Raw genomic sequence first — 12,270 nt, 5'->3', positions numbered from 1 at the left:
ATGGGGCCATCCAGGTCCCACCTCGGCTAAGCTCTGGGCCGGGTTTACCTGCACCCCACCAGGCCCTGGGCTTTTCCTTCTTCCCAAGGGTTGGGGGGACTGGGGGGAGGGGGAGGGAAGAGGGTTTCCCGGAGGCTGAGCCAGCCATGGACGCTGCCCCTCCCACCTTTCACCCCCAGGTGAGGAGTACCGGCCGCTGTTATTCTACCGGAAGACCACGGCTCAGATCCTGTTGCAGGCCCTCAACCCCCTGAATTACAGGAAGTGGAGGACCAAGCCAGTGTACTGGAGGGCCCTCAAGGCGTTCAAGGTAAGGGGGGACTCTGAGCCAGGCTCCTGGCTTCATGACAGCACAGGACAGTTGCCCCTCGACCTTCTCCAGAGCAATGAGGGGAGGGTCGGCCTCTGCTGAGGACTTGATGGGGAAATAGATGAGCTGGGACTTGATGGGGAAACTGAGTCATGGAGCATAGCTGGGGCTCTTCCCCCCATGGAGGAATGAGAGCATCTTCTCAGGGACAGAGAGAGAGGAGATGGGACCCCTCCTGACCAGGTGAGGGCAGGGAACTGGGACGGAGAGGGAGTGGGTCATAGTGAGTCCAAATGAGGCCGAAATTGCTCTCCTCTGATCCCCACTGCTTCCCTGAGCTAAATGTCTCCTGAGGTCTCGATGTGGGCAGGGGTATCCAGGCTGGTTTACATGAGGCACAACTGCAGCTGCTTTCCACCACCCAGACCGAAAAAGTCAGGGGTCTCACCTCACAGCCCTCCAACGTGGATACCTCTTAGGCCTTCTCAGACCCAGGGGTAGATAATAAACTATATTTATACCCCACAGTGGCTCTGGCTACATCATGACCTTGGGCAAGTCACTTCATCTCTCTGAGCTGCAGTTATCTCCACTGAAAAATGGGTATAATGACAGTACCTTTCTTCTGGAGTGGTTATATTAGTAAGTTATTGCTGCAACAGTGCTGTGTAACAAACAACCCCCCAACATCTCATTAACTTATGATGACAATATTTATTCTTGTTCAAGAGCCTATAAGTCATCTAGGGTGACTCTGGTTGGTGGTTCAGGTCTGCCCCCCATCTCATTCTGGGGCCAGTGGGAGTGTGCTCTTTTCTTGGCAGAAAAGACCAAGGCAAACTCTCCAAGCACACTTTATGCCTCTGTTCACATCACATTCACCAACAGCCCATTGGCCAAAGCAAGTGACATGGCCAAGTTCAACATCAGTGGGACAGGGAAATATATTCTGCAGACTCCAGTCATTTGACAAAGTGTGGGAGTGTTTAATTCTGTTACAGGAAGGGACTGAAGAGTTGGGAACCATATCCAGCCTACTACAGTGATTGTGACAATTTAATGAACTAATATATGTAGAGGGCTGACTCTGGTGCTTAGCATATAGTAAGCACTCCGTAAGTGTTATCAGTGGTTTAGTTACCGGCTGAAAACACAAGGTGTGGGGTTAGTCAGAGCTGCCCCTCTATCCTGGTTTCATATACCCTTCTGTGTGGCTTTGGCAAAGTTTCTTAACCTCTCTGAGCCTCAGTTTCTTTACCTGAAAGGTAGGAAAATTAGACTTCCTATTCACAGCGTTGTCAGGATTAGCAGTTGGGGTGCCGTGCTAGCCCTCGGTGTGTGGCAGCGTGTCACAGCAGCAGGAGGAGGCTAATCCCGGCACTTTGGGGCCTGCACACAGTGGGTGCTCTATTAGCAACAGCCGTGTTCTCGAGTAACTGAGCTCAGGGTGGGGCCAGCCGAGCACAGGCCTCGCTGCCTTCCCACACTTGACAGCTGCCCGTGGAGTTCCTGCTGCTCCTCACTGTTCCCGTCATGGACCCCGACAAGGAGGATGGGAACTGGAAGCGGCCCCTCAACTGTCTGCACCTGGTCATCAGCCCCCTGTTCTTGGTCCTGACCCTGCAGTCGGGGGCCTGTGAGTATCCCCTCCCCCAGGCAAGCCCACCTCCCTCTGCCCCATACTCCCGAGTTTTCTTCTCAGCCACACCAGGGGACCCTGGGCCAGAGGGGCCGTCCTGGCACTTAATGTGTGCTTGTGCCATGAAGGACGCCAGTCTCCCGCAGTCTCTTGGTCCAGGCCCACTGGCTCCACATGGAGGCTGGACACTGGTGGCCCTGGGACCAAGTGCAGCCCTCTGGCTCGTTCCCTTGCCTTACACAATTTGCAGACTTCACGTCAAAATCCAGGCCTGGGCTTCTCAAGAAGGTCTGGGCCACATTCCTAAAAGCAAAATCGGCTGGAGCTGAGCAGAGGGGCACCCCCCCACACACACACAACGCAGGTGCCCACTGAGTGATTCCTCACAGATCCCTCCATAGCCTACTGGGTGACCTGGGTGGGTTACTTCACTCGTTTGTGTGACCTGGCCGGTCCCCACTGGCACTGAGTCTTCCCCCGCCTGCCCCAGGCTTTCCTTTTCTGAACTGCTCTGGCTAAAGCAACACCCAGTCTTGTCGGGTGTCTTCTAACTGCCGCTACATAGGTTCTTCCCGTTGTCTGACCTTAGTATCTCATGCTGCCCATTCCTCTCTCTGTCATCTGGGCTCCTGCCCCTCAACCCAGGGGCATCTCCTGGAGTGGAGGTAGGGCTCTGGTAGCAAATGCATGGCTGGCTGTGGCTTTTTTGCTAAAGAGTGTCTGGATGAAAAGCCTGCCAAATTCTCTGTGTTTCTCCTCCATTTTTTGGGAGGACACAGGCACTGAGGGAAGGAGCGCCCATCAGGACACAGTGTGGCCCCAGAGCTGGGAAGGGCGCCCCCTATGGGTACCAGCTGTCTGGTTCATTGTGGCCGGCCTCTCCAGCCTGCGGGCTGGCTTCACCATCCTTGTGGCTTCTTAAAAGAGGGGCTCCCAAGCGTTAGTCATTCAGGAACGATCTTGATTTTTCTCTCACTCTAAACTGTTATATCTGATACTTAAATCAGCTCTTTTTTTTTTAATTTATTGGAAAGGAATCTGTATCACTTGCATCAGTAGGAAACTGGCATCATTTCCAATGCATTTAAGGTATTTAAATTTGTTACAGTGAGAGAATTGAAGAAGGAATCCGTTTCCTGAGATGTGATTCTATGATATTTAGTGTCTTGTCCACCTGCCCCAACACCATCTAGTGGTAGCTGGTCCAGGCTAATGCATTTGTGACCCCGCTTCTGGGCCGAGCACTGGATGGAACCCCCAGACTGTGGGAGCAGCACAGTTATGCATGATGTACATAGCAGTTTATGGTAAAAATGGGTCATTTTAATACACAGTACTCAATAATCCTGTAAATGTCCCATTAAAAAATGTCAGGGAACAGTTCAAGTAGAATTTCAGCTTTGGGTGCTGATGGTGGAGCTGAAGCTTCTTCCCTGAGTCTTAGGGAGATGTGTTGTCCTTCTTTTCTGGTTTACAAGACCAGAGTAATGAAATATACTACAAAGCCTCTTCATTTTAGGAGATTATTTTCAATGATGCCGATTACTGGTATTAATACTAGAATTAGAAAGAAGTATAAAATAGATGCTAGCTTTCCAATGATGTTGAAGGGGTGTTCTACAGGTTGTCCTCCAATTCATGTTAGTGTTGATAGGTCTGCCACTAGTACTCAGTACAGACACTGACTAAGAGGTCAGAATGTTGGGCTTCCCTGGTGGCGCAGTGGTTGAGAGTCCGCCTGCCGATATGCGGGGGACACGGGTTTGTGCCCCGGTCCGGAAAGATCCCACATGCCGCGGAGAGGCTGGGCCCATGAGCCATGAGCCTGCGCGTCCGGAGCCTGTGCTCCGCAACGGGAGAGGCCACAACAGTGAGAGGCCCGCGTACCAAAAAAAAAAAAAAAGAGGTCGGAATGTTATGCTTCATTGCTTGGATATGTGGAGTATTGGGATAAATGCTAGGATTAAGATTGAAATGACGAGGGCTGGGACTCCTCCTAATTTGTTGGGGATTGATCGTAAGATTGCCTATGCAAATAGGAAATACCATTCTGGTTTAATGTGTGGTGGTGTTTTGAGGGGGTTTGCTGGGATCTCCTAGTAAGTTGGGTGAAAATAAAACGAATATTAGTAGTGCTAGAACTAGTAGTAAGGCACCTAAGATGTCTCTAATGGTATAGTAGGGGTGACATGGAATTTTATCTATGTTGGATGAAATTCCTGTGGAATTATCAGGTACTGTTTCGTGAAGGCATAGCAGGTGGACAGCTGCTAGTGCTGTGATGATAAACGGGAGGATGAAACGGAAGGCAGAGCCTCGTGAGAGAGTGGCCTTATCTACAGAAAAGCCGCCTCATTCATTCGACACGTTCTGTCGAGCGTATGGGATTGCCGAAAGAAGGTTGGTAATGACTTCTCCGCCTCAGAATGATACTTGTCCTCGTGGTCATACATAGCCTGTGAACGCAGTGGCTGTAACTGTGAATAGCAGAATAATTCCACTATTTCATGTTTCTAGGAAAGTATAGGACCCATAATATAGGCCATGTCCTCCGTGAATAAATAGGCAAATAAAGAATATGGAAGCTCCATTTGCATGTATACACCGAGTGATTCATCCATCATTTACGTCTCTGCAGATGTGTGTCACTGATGCGAAAGCGGTTATTGTGTCTGATGTATAGTGTATTGCTAGGAACAAGCCTGTCAGGATTTGTAAAATTAAATACCTACTGGAGAACCAAAATTTTATCACAATGAAATGTTTGATGGGGCTGGAAGATCAATGAGTGTGTTGATAATTTTTATTAATGGGTGTGATTTTCAGATGTTGGTCATTAGTGTTCTTATAGTTGAATAACAAGGATGATTTTTCATGTCATTGGACATGGCTAGATTCCATGTAAGAATGATAACATACATTTATTTTGAGTACTATTTTTGTGATTAGTTTCGTGGGGTGTTCTTCAAAACTTTCACCTATTTATGGAGGACTTGGGTTGATTGTGGGTGGTGGTGTTGGTTTTGGAATTCTGTTGAATGTTGGTGGTTCGTTTTTAGGCTTAATGCTATTTTTGATTTATCTAGGGGGAATACTGGTAGTATTTGGTTATACAATGGCTGTGGCTACTGACCCTGAAATTTGGTTTCTTTTTAACTATTTTTATTTATTTATTTTTTATAAATTTATTTATTTATGGCTGCGTTGGGTCTTCCTTGCGGTGCGCAGGCTTCTCATCGTGGTGGCTTCTCTTGTTGCAGAGCATGGGCTCTAGGCGCGCAGGCTTCAGTAGTTGTGGCTCACGGGCTCTAGAGCGCAGGCTCAGTAATTGTGGCGCACGGACTTAGTTGCTCTGCCGCATGTGGGATCTTCCCGGACCGGGCCACGAACCCGTGTCCCCTGCAGGCGGATTCTTAACCACTGCGCCACCAGGGAAGTCCCGAAGTTTGGGTTTCTAATAAGACTGTTTTAGGAATACTTCTCTCAGGACTGATTGTAGAATTTTCAACAGTGCTATATGTTTTAAAAGACGAAGAGGTGGAAGTTTATGTAAGTTCAATGGACTAGGAGATTGGGTTATTTATGATACAGGTGATTCTGGCTTTTTTCAGCGAGGAAGCCATAGGAATTGCAGCGTTATATAGTTTTGGTACTTGACGGGTGATTGTTACTGGTTGAGTACTGCTTATCGCTATTGTGGTTATTATGGAGTTTGCTCGTGGTAATTAAATAAAATTATGCTTAGAGTAAGGGTAATGAGGAATGATAGGACATATAGTGTGATTAGACCTTTTTGGTCTGAATCTAGTGTAGAGAAATTTTAATTGAATAAGGGAAGTGGTTTTTGGTAAAACTCTCTCTAGTCAGATTAGGTCTAGGAGAGAAGATGCTGATTTTTGGCTTGTTGATAGATTTAACTAGGGTGGTACGCGGTGTATGATAGTGGGAAAATACCCTACAAGTTTGCAGAATTTGAAGGTGCTTGAGGGGTAATTAAATTTTAAGTTTTGTAGTTTTTAGTAAGATTAATTTCACGTGCTAAAGTTAAGGCCTAGGACAGTCACTGTCAGGGCAGAACCGTATGGAGGGCAGCTAACGTTAGGCAGAACCGTATGGAGGGCAGCTAACGTTAGGCAGAACCGTATGGAGGGCAGCTAACGTTAGGTAGAACCGTATGGTTATTGGGGAACTGAACGTTGCTGGAGATAATAAATCCGGCAAAAATGCTTCCGGTTAATAAGCATTTGATAGAATTAATCAGGAGCGGGTTATTTTCATTGATTAAAGTTAAGGCGGAGAATCGAGGGTAGAGATAGAGAGCCCTGCCTGGGGCGGGGGGGAGGGCCGTGTCCACCAGCCAAGCCTCCCAATCTCACTGCCAACCTCCATCCTCCCTCTCTAGGCCACCCCCAGAGCCATCTTTCTAAAGTGCCACTTTTCACATGTTGTGGTCACTCCTCCACTCTAAGACCTCCATGGCTCCCGCGTGCCTCTTGGAAAAAGCCCATGTCCTCCAACTATCATTCAAGGCCTCTGAGACCCTGAGCCAACCACCTTCTCCAGGCCTTTTTCTGCTATTGATGACACGAACTTGCTCAATTCCTTCCCACCCATCTCTTCCCTCTTCCTGTAGAACCCTTGTGCCCCTCTCTGCTTATGACTCAGCTCACATCCTCAGCATGCCAAGAAGTCCTTCCTGACTACCCCATGCCCCAGCCACCTGCTGAAATTCCTCTAACGCAGGAATGGGGAATACAGAGAAAGGCCCTCTCACCCAGGCGTCAGGTTCCAAAGCCAGCTCTATAAGTAAAAGTCACATCCGTCAAAATTACCCCCTGAAAGTCTCCCACAGTGTATTGTGCACACAATTTTATATATTCAGCCCCCCCGTGTAATCCTTATGCCCACTGATGTTTGTGAGCCCATGAGCTAGACTAAAGAAAGAATAAAAGGAAAGTCCTGTTACGTGTGCCTGGGCAGTTGAACCATCCATTGCCTTTGAGACTAGTGGTGAAAGGATGGTATGTGGAGAATTCTAGAGTGTTCTGCCTGCCTGCAGGGTTTCCTCCCTTCGGTGTTTTTATATGAAGCCTCTGGAACCTTCGTAACTTTATAATGGATTGGTTTGTGGAGTAGACTTCTCAGGAGAGCCAGGATCAGTGGCTAAGGTTGTATTTGACTGTACAGTTCATCTCATGGAGTGATGCCCATCCATTGGTAATGCCTGGCTGGAGGGTGCTGTCTTGAAGCTCAGTTGGACCAAAGCATCATGGTTGATTAGTGATGTCTGCCATGGGCACGGGAAAGGATAGTGGTGGTGAGTAGTCTTAGCCATTCCCATCCTAGCTCCACAACAAAAGGCTGGAGAGTGTTTTTCATGTGTCTGTCTTTTCTTTCCAATGTAAGTAGCTTGCGGGCAGGGGCTGTGTCTTTAATTTCTCTGTCTCCCTGAAGTGTCTAGGACAGGGCTGGGCACATAGGAGGTATCTACCCTATATCCAAACAATCGAATTTTATCTGTGGGTTTTATCCATGGGTCTCCCCTCCACAGCATCTCAGTCATTCTTAGGGGGCTTCCAGGAGGAGGCGCCAAGTTGAAGCCACGGAGAGTGCCAGCTCCCTTTCTCGTCCCTCTGCAGATGGCGTCTATGAGATAGGTGGCCTCTTTCCCGTCTGGGCCGTGGTGGTGATCGCAGGCACAGCCTTGGCTGCAGTGACCTTTTTTGCCACATCCAACAGTGAGCCCCCCAGGCTTCACTGGGTAAGAAACCTAGACTCTCCAAGCCGGGAGAGGGGACACTGAGGTCTCCTGGGCAGATGTTCTGGGACAATTTGGCCGCTAATCACTTCCCACCATGACAGGTCTTTAAAGCCACTTTTAAGGAGTTTTGTTACTGTTCAGGGTCCACTTCGTTTGGTAACAGCTTTATTTTATTGTGCTATAATTCATACACCATACAAGTCACCCGTTTGAGGTATACAATTTAATGGTGTTCATTATATTCAGAGAGTTGTGCAACCATCACCACAATTTGAGAGCATTTTCATCACCCCAAAAAGAAACCCTGTTCCCAGGAGCAGTCACTCCCCATCCTCCCCACCATCCCCTGGCCACCACGAGTCTGCTGTCTGCCTCTCTAGATTTTCCTGTTCTATATATTTCCCATACATGGAATCATACAATATGTGGTCTTTTATGACTGCCCTCTTTCCCTTAGCAAAATGTTTTCAAGGTTTATCCATGTTGTAACATGTATCAGTACTTCATTCCTTTTCATGGTTGAATACTATTCGATTATACAGATATAGCATATTTTGTTTATCGATTCATCCATTAATGGACCCTGGGTTTTTTTCCCACTTTTTAGATATTATGAATAATGCTGCCATGACCATTGCTTTAAATTTTTTTCTGTAGAAATAATTCTTTCATTTCTCTTGGGTGTATTCCTGGGAGTAAGTAGAACTGCTGGGTCAAATGTGAACTGTATGTTTACCTTTTTAAAGACCTACCAGACTCTTTTCCACCATCCTAACTGGGAAGCACCTGGGTTCCTAATAATCACATTCCAGTGATGGAGTTGTTTGGTCTTTGGGGGTGTTTTTTTCCCATTCTCTCACCTCTGCAGGATGTTAAAAAAATTTTAGGTAGTTTGTCCAGAGACCTTTTCCTCAGAAGTTTACTTAATTTTTTTCTTTTTTTTCCCTAATTATTGCTTTTAAAAATTCTAGTTTCTATTTTCAGAAACTCTGAATGGATGTACCAGCCCAAAGGAAGTTGAATTTTCAGCCAATTGATTATTTAGAGAAATGGTCTTAGGCAGTGTTTCTTACTAGTCTTTGAAGTACTGACACATGTCCCAAGGTGGATGCACCTTGAAAACATGATGCTGAGTGAAAGAGGCCAGTCACAAAGGACCACATATTGTGTGAGGCCATTTCTATGACATGTCTAGAATAAGCGAATCCAGAGACAGAAAATAGGGGAGTGATTGCCAGGGGCTGGGAGGAAGGTTGGGTGGGCTGGGAAGTGACTGATCACGGGTATGGAGTTTCTTTTTCTGGTGATGAGATGGCATTTGGTCCATAGACTAGAAATCTGATGAAAGCTATGGTGAACTCCTTTTTGACAAAATGGTAATATTGATCTAGCATTTTATTGAGCACGTAATATATGCCAGGCTCTAACTGCTTTGCATCTACTAACTCATTTTATGCTCATGACAACCTCACGGAGTAGGTACTGTTATTGTCCCATTTTATAGCTGAGGAACTAAGGCTGTGTCCCTGTTCCCTCCCCCAGCTCTTTGCTTTCCTGGGCTTCCTGACCAGCGCCCTGTGGATCAACGCAGCTGCCACGGAGGTGGTGAACGTCTTACGGTCCCTGGGTGTGGTCTTCCGGCTGAGCAACACTGTCCTCGGGCTCACGCTGCTGGCCTGGGGGAACAGCATTGGAGGTGACTTGGGGCCGGGTGGGCTTCTAGAATGAGCACAGCTACCTGCTTTTTGCTCCTCCAGACAGAATTGCATGTGGGTAGGGGCGTCCAGTGCATCTGCCCTCAGCAGGTGGTCAGTGCCCGTCATTTTGGAGTGACCATCATTGGGCATCTGGGTGGGATGGCCCGGAATGTACCTGAGCCGGGAGGCTCTGTAGAAGCCCCCAGCCTCTTCCCCACTCTCTGATGCATGGACACTCAGTGGCTCCCCAGACTTCAGGCAGGACATGGAGCTCATTGCAGCCAACCAGGAGGAATGTGTCCGTGGGTGTGCGACATGGGTGGGCATTCACTCATACATACAGATATCCTTCTCTAGCTAGAGCTGCCAAGTAGGGCTGCTCAGGTTGTACACTGCCCAAGAGCATCCTGACAAGGGATCAGGGGGCCCAAAGTCTAGCTCTCCTTCCACTCACCTTTTTGGGCCCCTTTTCCTCATTTGCCCCGAGGTACTGTGTGTGCTAGCAGCAGACGGGACATGGGTGAAAGATTGGTGGTGGCACGTCACACCCTCAGAGTTGCCCCTGGTGGAAAAGAGGCAGGTAGAAGGAATTAAGAAGGGAATTGTGTCTTACGGGATGATGTGGCCTCCCATAGCACCCAGCCAGCTAGTGCCAGAGCCAGGCAGACCTTCATCAGTGTTTGTTGACTGAATGACTGTGGGTAGAATGAAGGAGTGAATGAACAAGGAGGGCTAGGGGAAGCCCTGCACACCTCAAGGCCTTCTCGTGTTTCCACGCAGATGTCTTCTCAGATCTCACGCTGGCCCGCCAGGGCTACCCGCGGATGGCGTTCTCGGCCTGTTTTGGTGGCATCATCTTCAGTATCCTTTCTGGGACCGCCCTGCCCTCAGTGCTGGGAGCCGAGGGTGTGCTCCACGCCCCCCCCCCACCCCAGATTGGCTTTCACTGGAGCACCTGGGGCAGGTGATGCATCTGCTTGAGCCTCAGCTTCTTCATCTGTAAAGATGGGGATATTGAGAGGACTGATCTCATAGGTTGTTATAAGGATTGAATGAGGTGACAGAAGTGCTTTGCACCTGGCAAACAGCAGTGATGGCAGACATTCGTCTTGTTAGGGCAGAGGTATTATTAGTAGGTGCCCACGCACTAAGCTTGTGGAAGACCGCTCCCTCTTGCTTACAGATGTCATGGTCTGTAGATGTCAGGGTTGGCAAACTTTTTCTTAAAGGGCCAGAGAGTACATATGTTAGATTTTGTGGACCATAGGATCTCTTTTGCAGCTCCTCAACTCTGCTGTTGTAATGTGAAAACAGCCATGGGCAATACATAAACAAATGGGCGTGACTGGGTCCCAATATAACTTCATTAATAAAAGCAGGCCTTGGGCCGGATTGTCCTGCAGGCTTTAATTTGCCACCCCTTGGTCTATATAGAAAAGGCAGGGTCAGGCTGCCTAGGGCTGTGAAAAAGACAGGGCTTTGAATCTCGACAGTCTTGGGTGCCAGTCTTGGGTGCCGGTTTCAGCGCTGCCGCACGCCAGCTGTGTGACCTGTGTGCAGCACGTTTCCTGCTGTCTGTCACTCCCGGTGCTCACTGTGACCCGCTCCTGGCTTTAGGGCTGTGGCTTCTCCTGACCACAGCCCTAAAGCCAGGTTGGGGTGGGAAGGACGGAGCCCTGGCTGGAGCAGTGTCCCCTGAACAACCCCTAGGGGTGGCCCCGAGACATGCTCCGTCACCAGTCTCCCCAGTGGACCGTGGGTGGTCACTTCACCTCGCATCCCATTTCTCCATCTTACCAGGTACCAAGCGTTTCTGTCACCTCCTGCGATCCTTACAGACTGAGGCAAAATGTGCACTGGAGACTCTCTTAGAGGCGCTAAAACTGAATAAGGTCTCCTCAGGTAGGGTGGCTTTTGGGGAGAGGGGGAGCACAGCCAGAGATCAGAAAGAAAGCCAGTGGGCTGTGTGGTCGGGGTTATGCGGCGTTATGTTCTGGCAAACTTCCTGAGCTGGGCTGCAGATATCCTGGTGGGCGTGGGGCTGGGCTGCCTGCTCCAGATCTCCAGGGGCCACGTGGCGGTGGAGGTGAGTGGCCAGATGCTTCTGCAGGGGCCTCCTCATAAAGCTCTCTTCTCCTCCTCCCCTCTCCTCCCCCTCCCTCCTCCTCCCCTCTCCTCCCCCTCCCTCCTCATCCCCCTCCTTCCCCCTCCTCCCTCTCCCTCCTCCCCCTCCTTCTTCATCCCCCTCCCTTTTCCCCCTCCTCCTCCCCTCCTCCCCCACGCCCTCCTCCCTCCCTCTCCCTCCTCCTCCCCTTCCCCTCCTCCCCCTTCCCCTCCTCCCCTTCCCCTCCTCCCCCTTCCCCTCCTCCCCTTCCCCTCCTCCCTCCCTCTCCCTCCTCCTCCCCTTCCCCTCCTCCCCCTTCCCCTCCTCCCCTTCCCCTCCTCCCCTTCCCCTCCTCCCCCTCCCCTCCTCCCCTTCCCCTCCTCCCCCTCCCCTCCTCCCCTCCCCCTCCTCCCCCTCCCCCTCCTCCCCCTCCCCCTCCCTCCTCATCCCCCTCCTACTTCCCCCCCTCCTCCCCCCTCCTCCCTCCCTCCTCCCTCTCCCTCCTCCTCCCCCTCCTCCCGGTCCTCCTCTTCCCCCTCCCTTCTCTGGACCGGAGACCATTCACATCTCAGTAGATGACACTTACTGGGGAGAGGACTTGTCTACATTTGCGACATGTCTGATGTATAGAATATCTTAAAAACATTTTGCATATGGGGTTAAAAAAGGTATTCCTTGCAAGGTCACAGAGTAATTAAGATGTAGCTTTGAGGGAAAGGGGCGGGAAGGCCCAGGATTGGGGTCTTGGTCTCATCACTG

General features: G+C 49.7%; 1 protein-coding gene across 1 annotated transcript in view; it reads left to right on the top strand.

The window, feature by feature from the left end:
* Positions 1–12,270, top strand: part of SLC8B1 (solute carrier family 8 member B1) — a 31,313-nt gene that overhangs the window by 15,730 nt on the left and 3,313 nt on the right. Inside the window, exons 11-16 of the mRNA XM_082668404.1 lie at positions 180–310; positions 1,805–1,946; positions 7,589–7,710; positions 9,253–9,406; positions 10,188–10,268; positions 11,429–11,493. Coding sequence (XP_082524530.1) covers positions 180–310; positions 1,805–1,946; positions 7,589–7,710; positions 9,253–9,406; positions 10,188–10,268; positions 11,429–11,493 — 695 coding nt within the window. The remainder of the gene's footprint in view (positions 1–179; positions 311–1,804; positions 1,947–7,588; positions 7,711–9,252; positions 9,407–10,187; positions 10,269–11,428; positions 11,494–12,270) is intronic.

This window comes from Grampus griseus (assembly GCF_964374135.1).
Source record: "Grampus griseus genome assembly, chromosome: 12".
Classification (NCBI taxonomy): Eukaryota; Metazoa; Chordata; class Mammalia; order Artiodactyla; family Delphinidae; genus Grampus; species Grampus griseus.
Note: the sequence above shows the minus strand (reverse complement) of the source record. Positions and strands in the feature narration are given on the sequence as shown.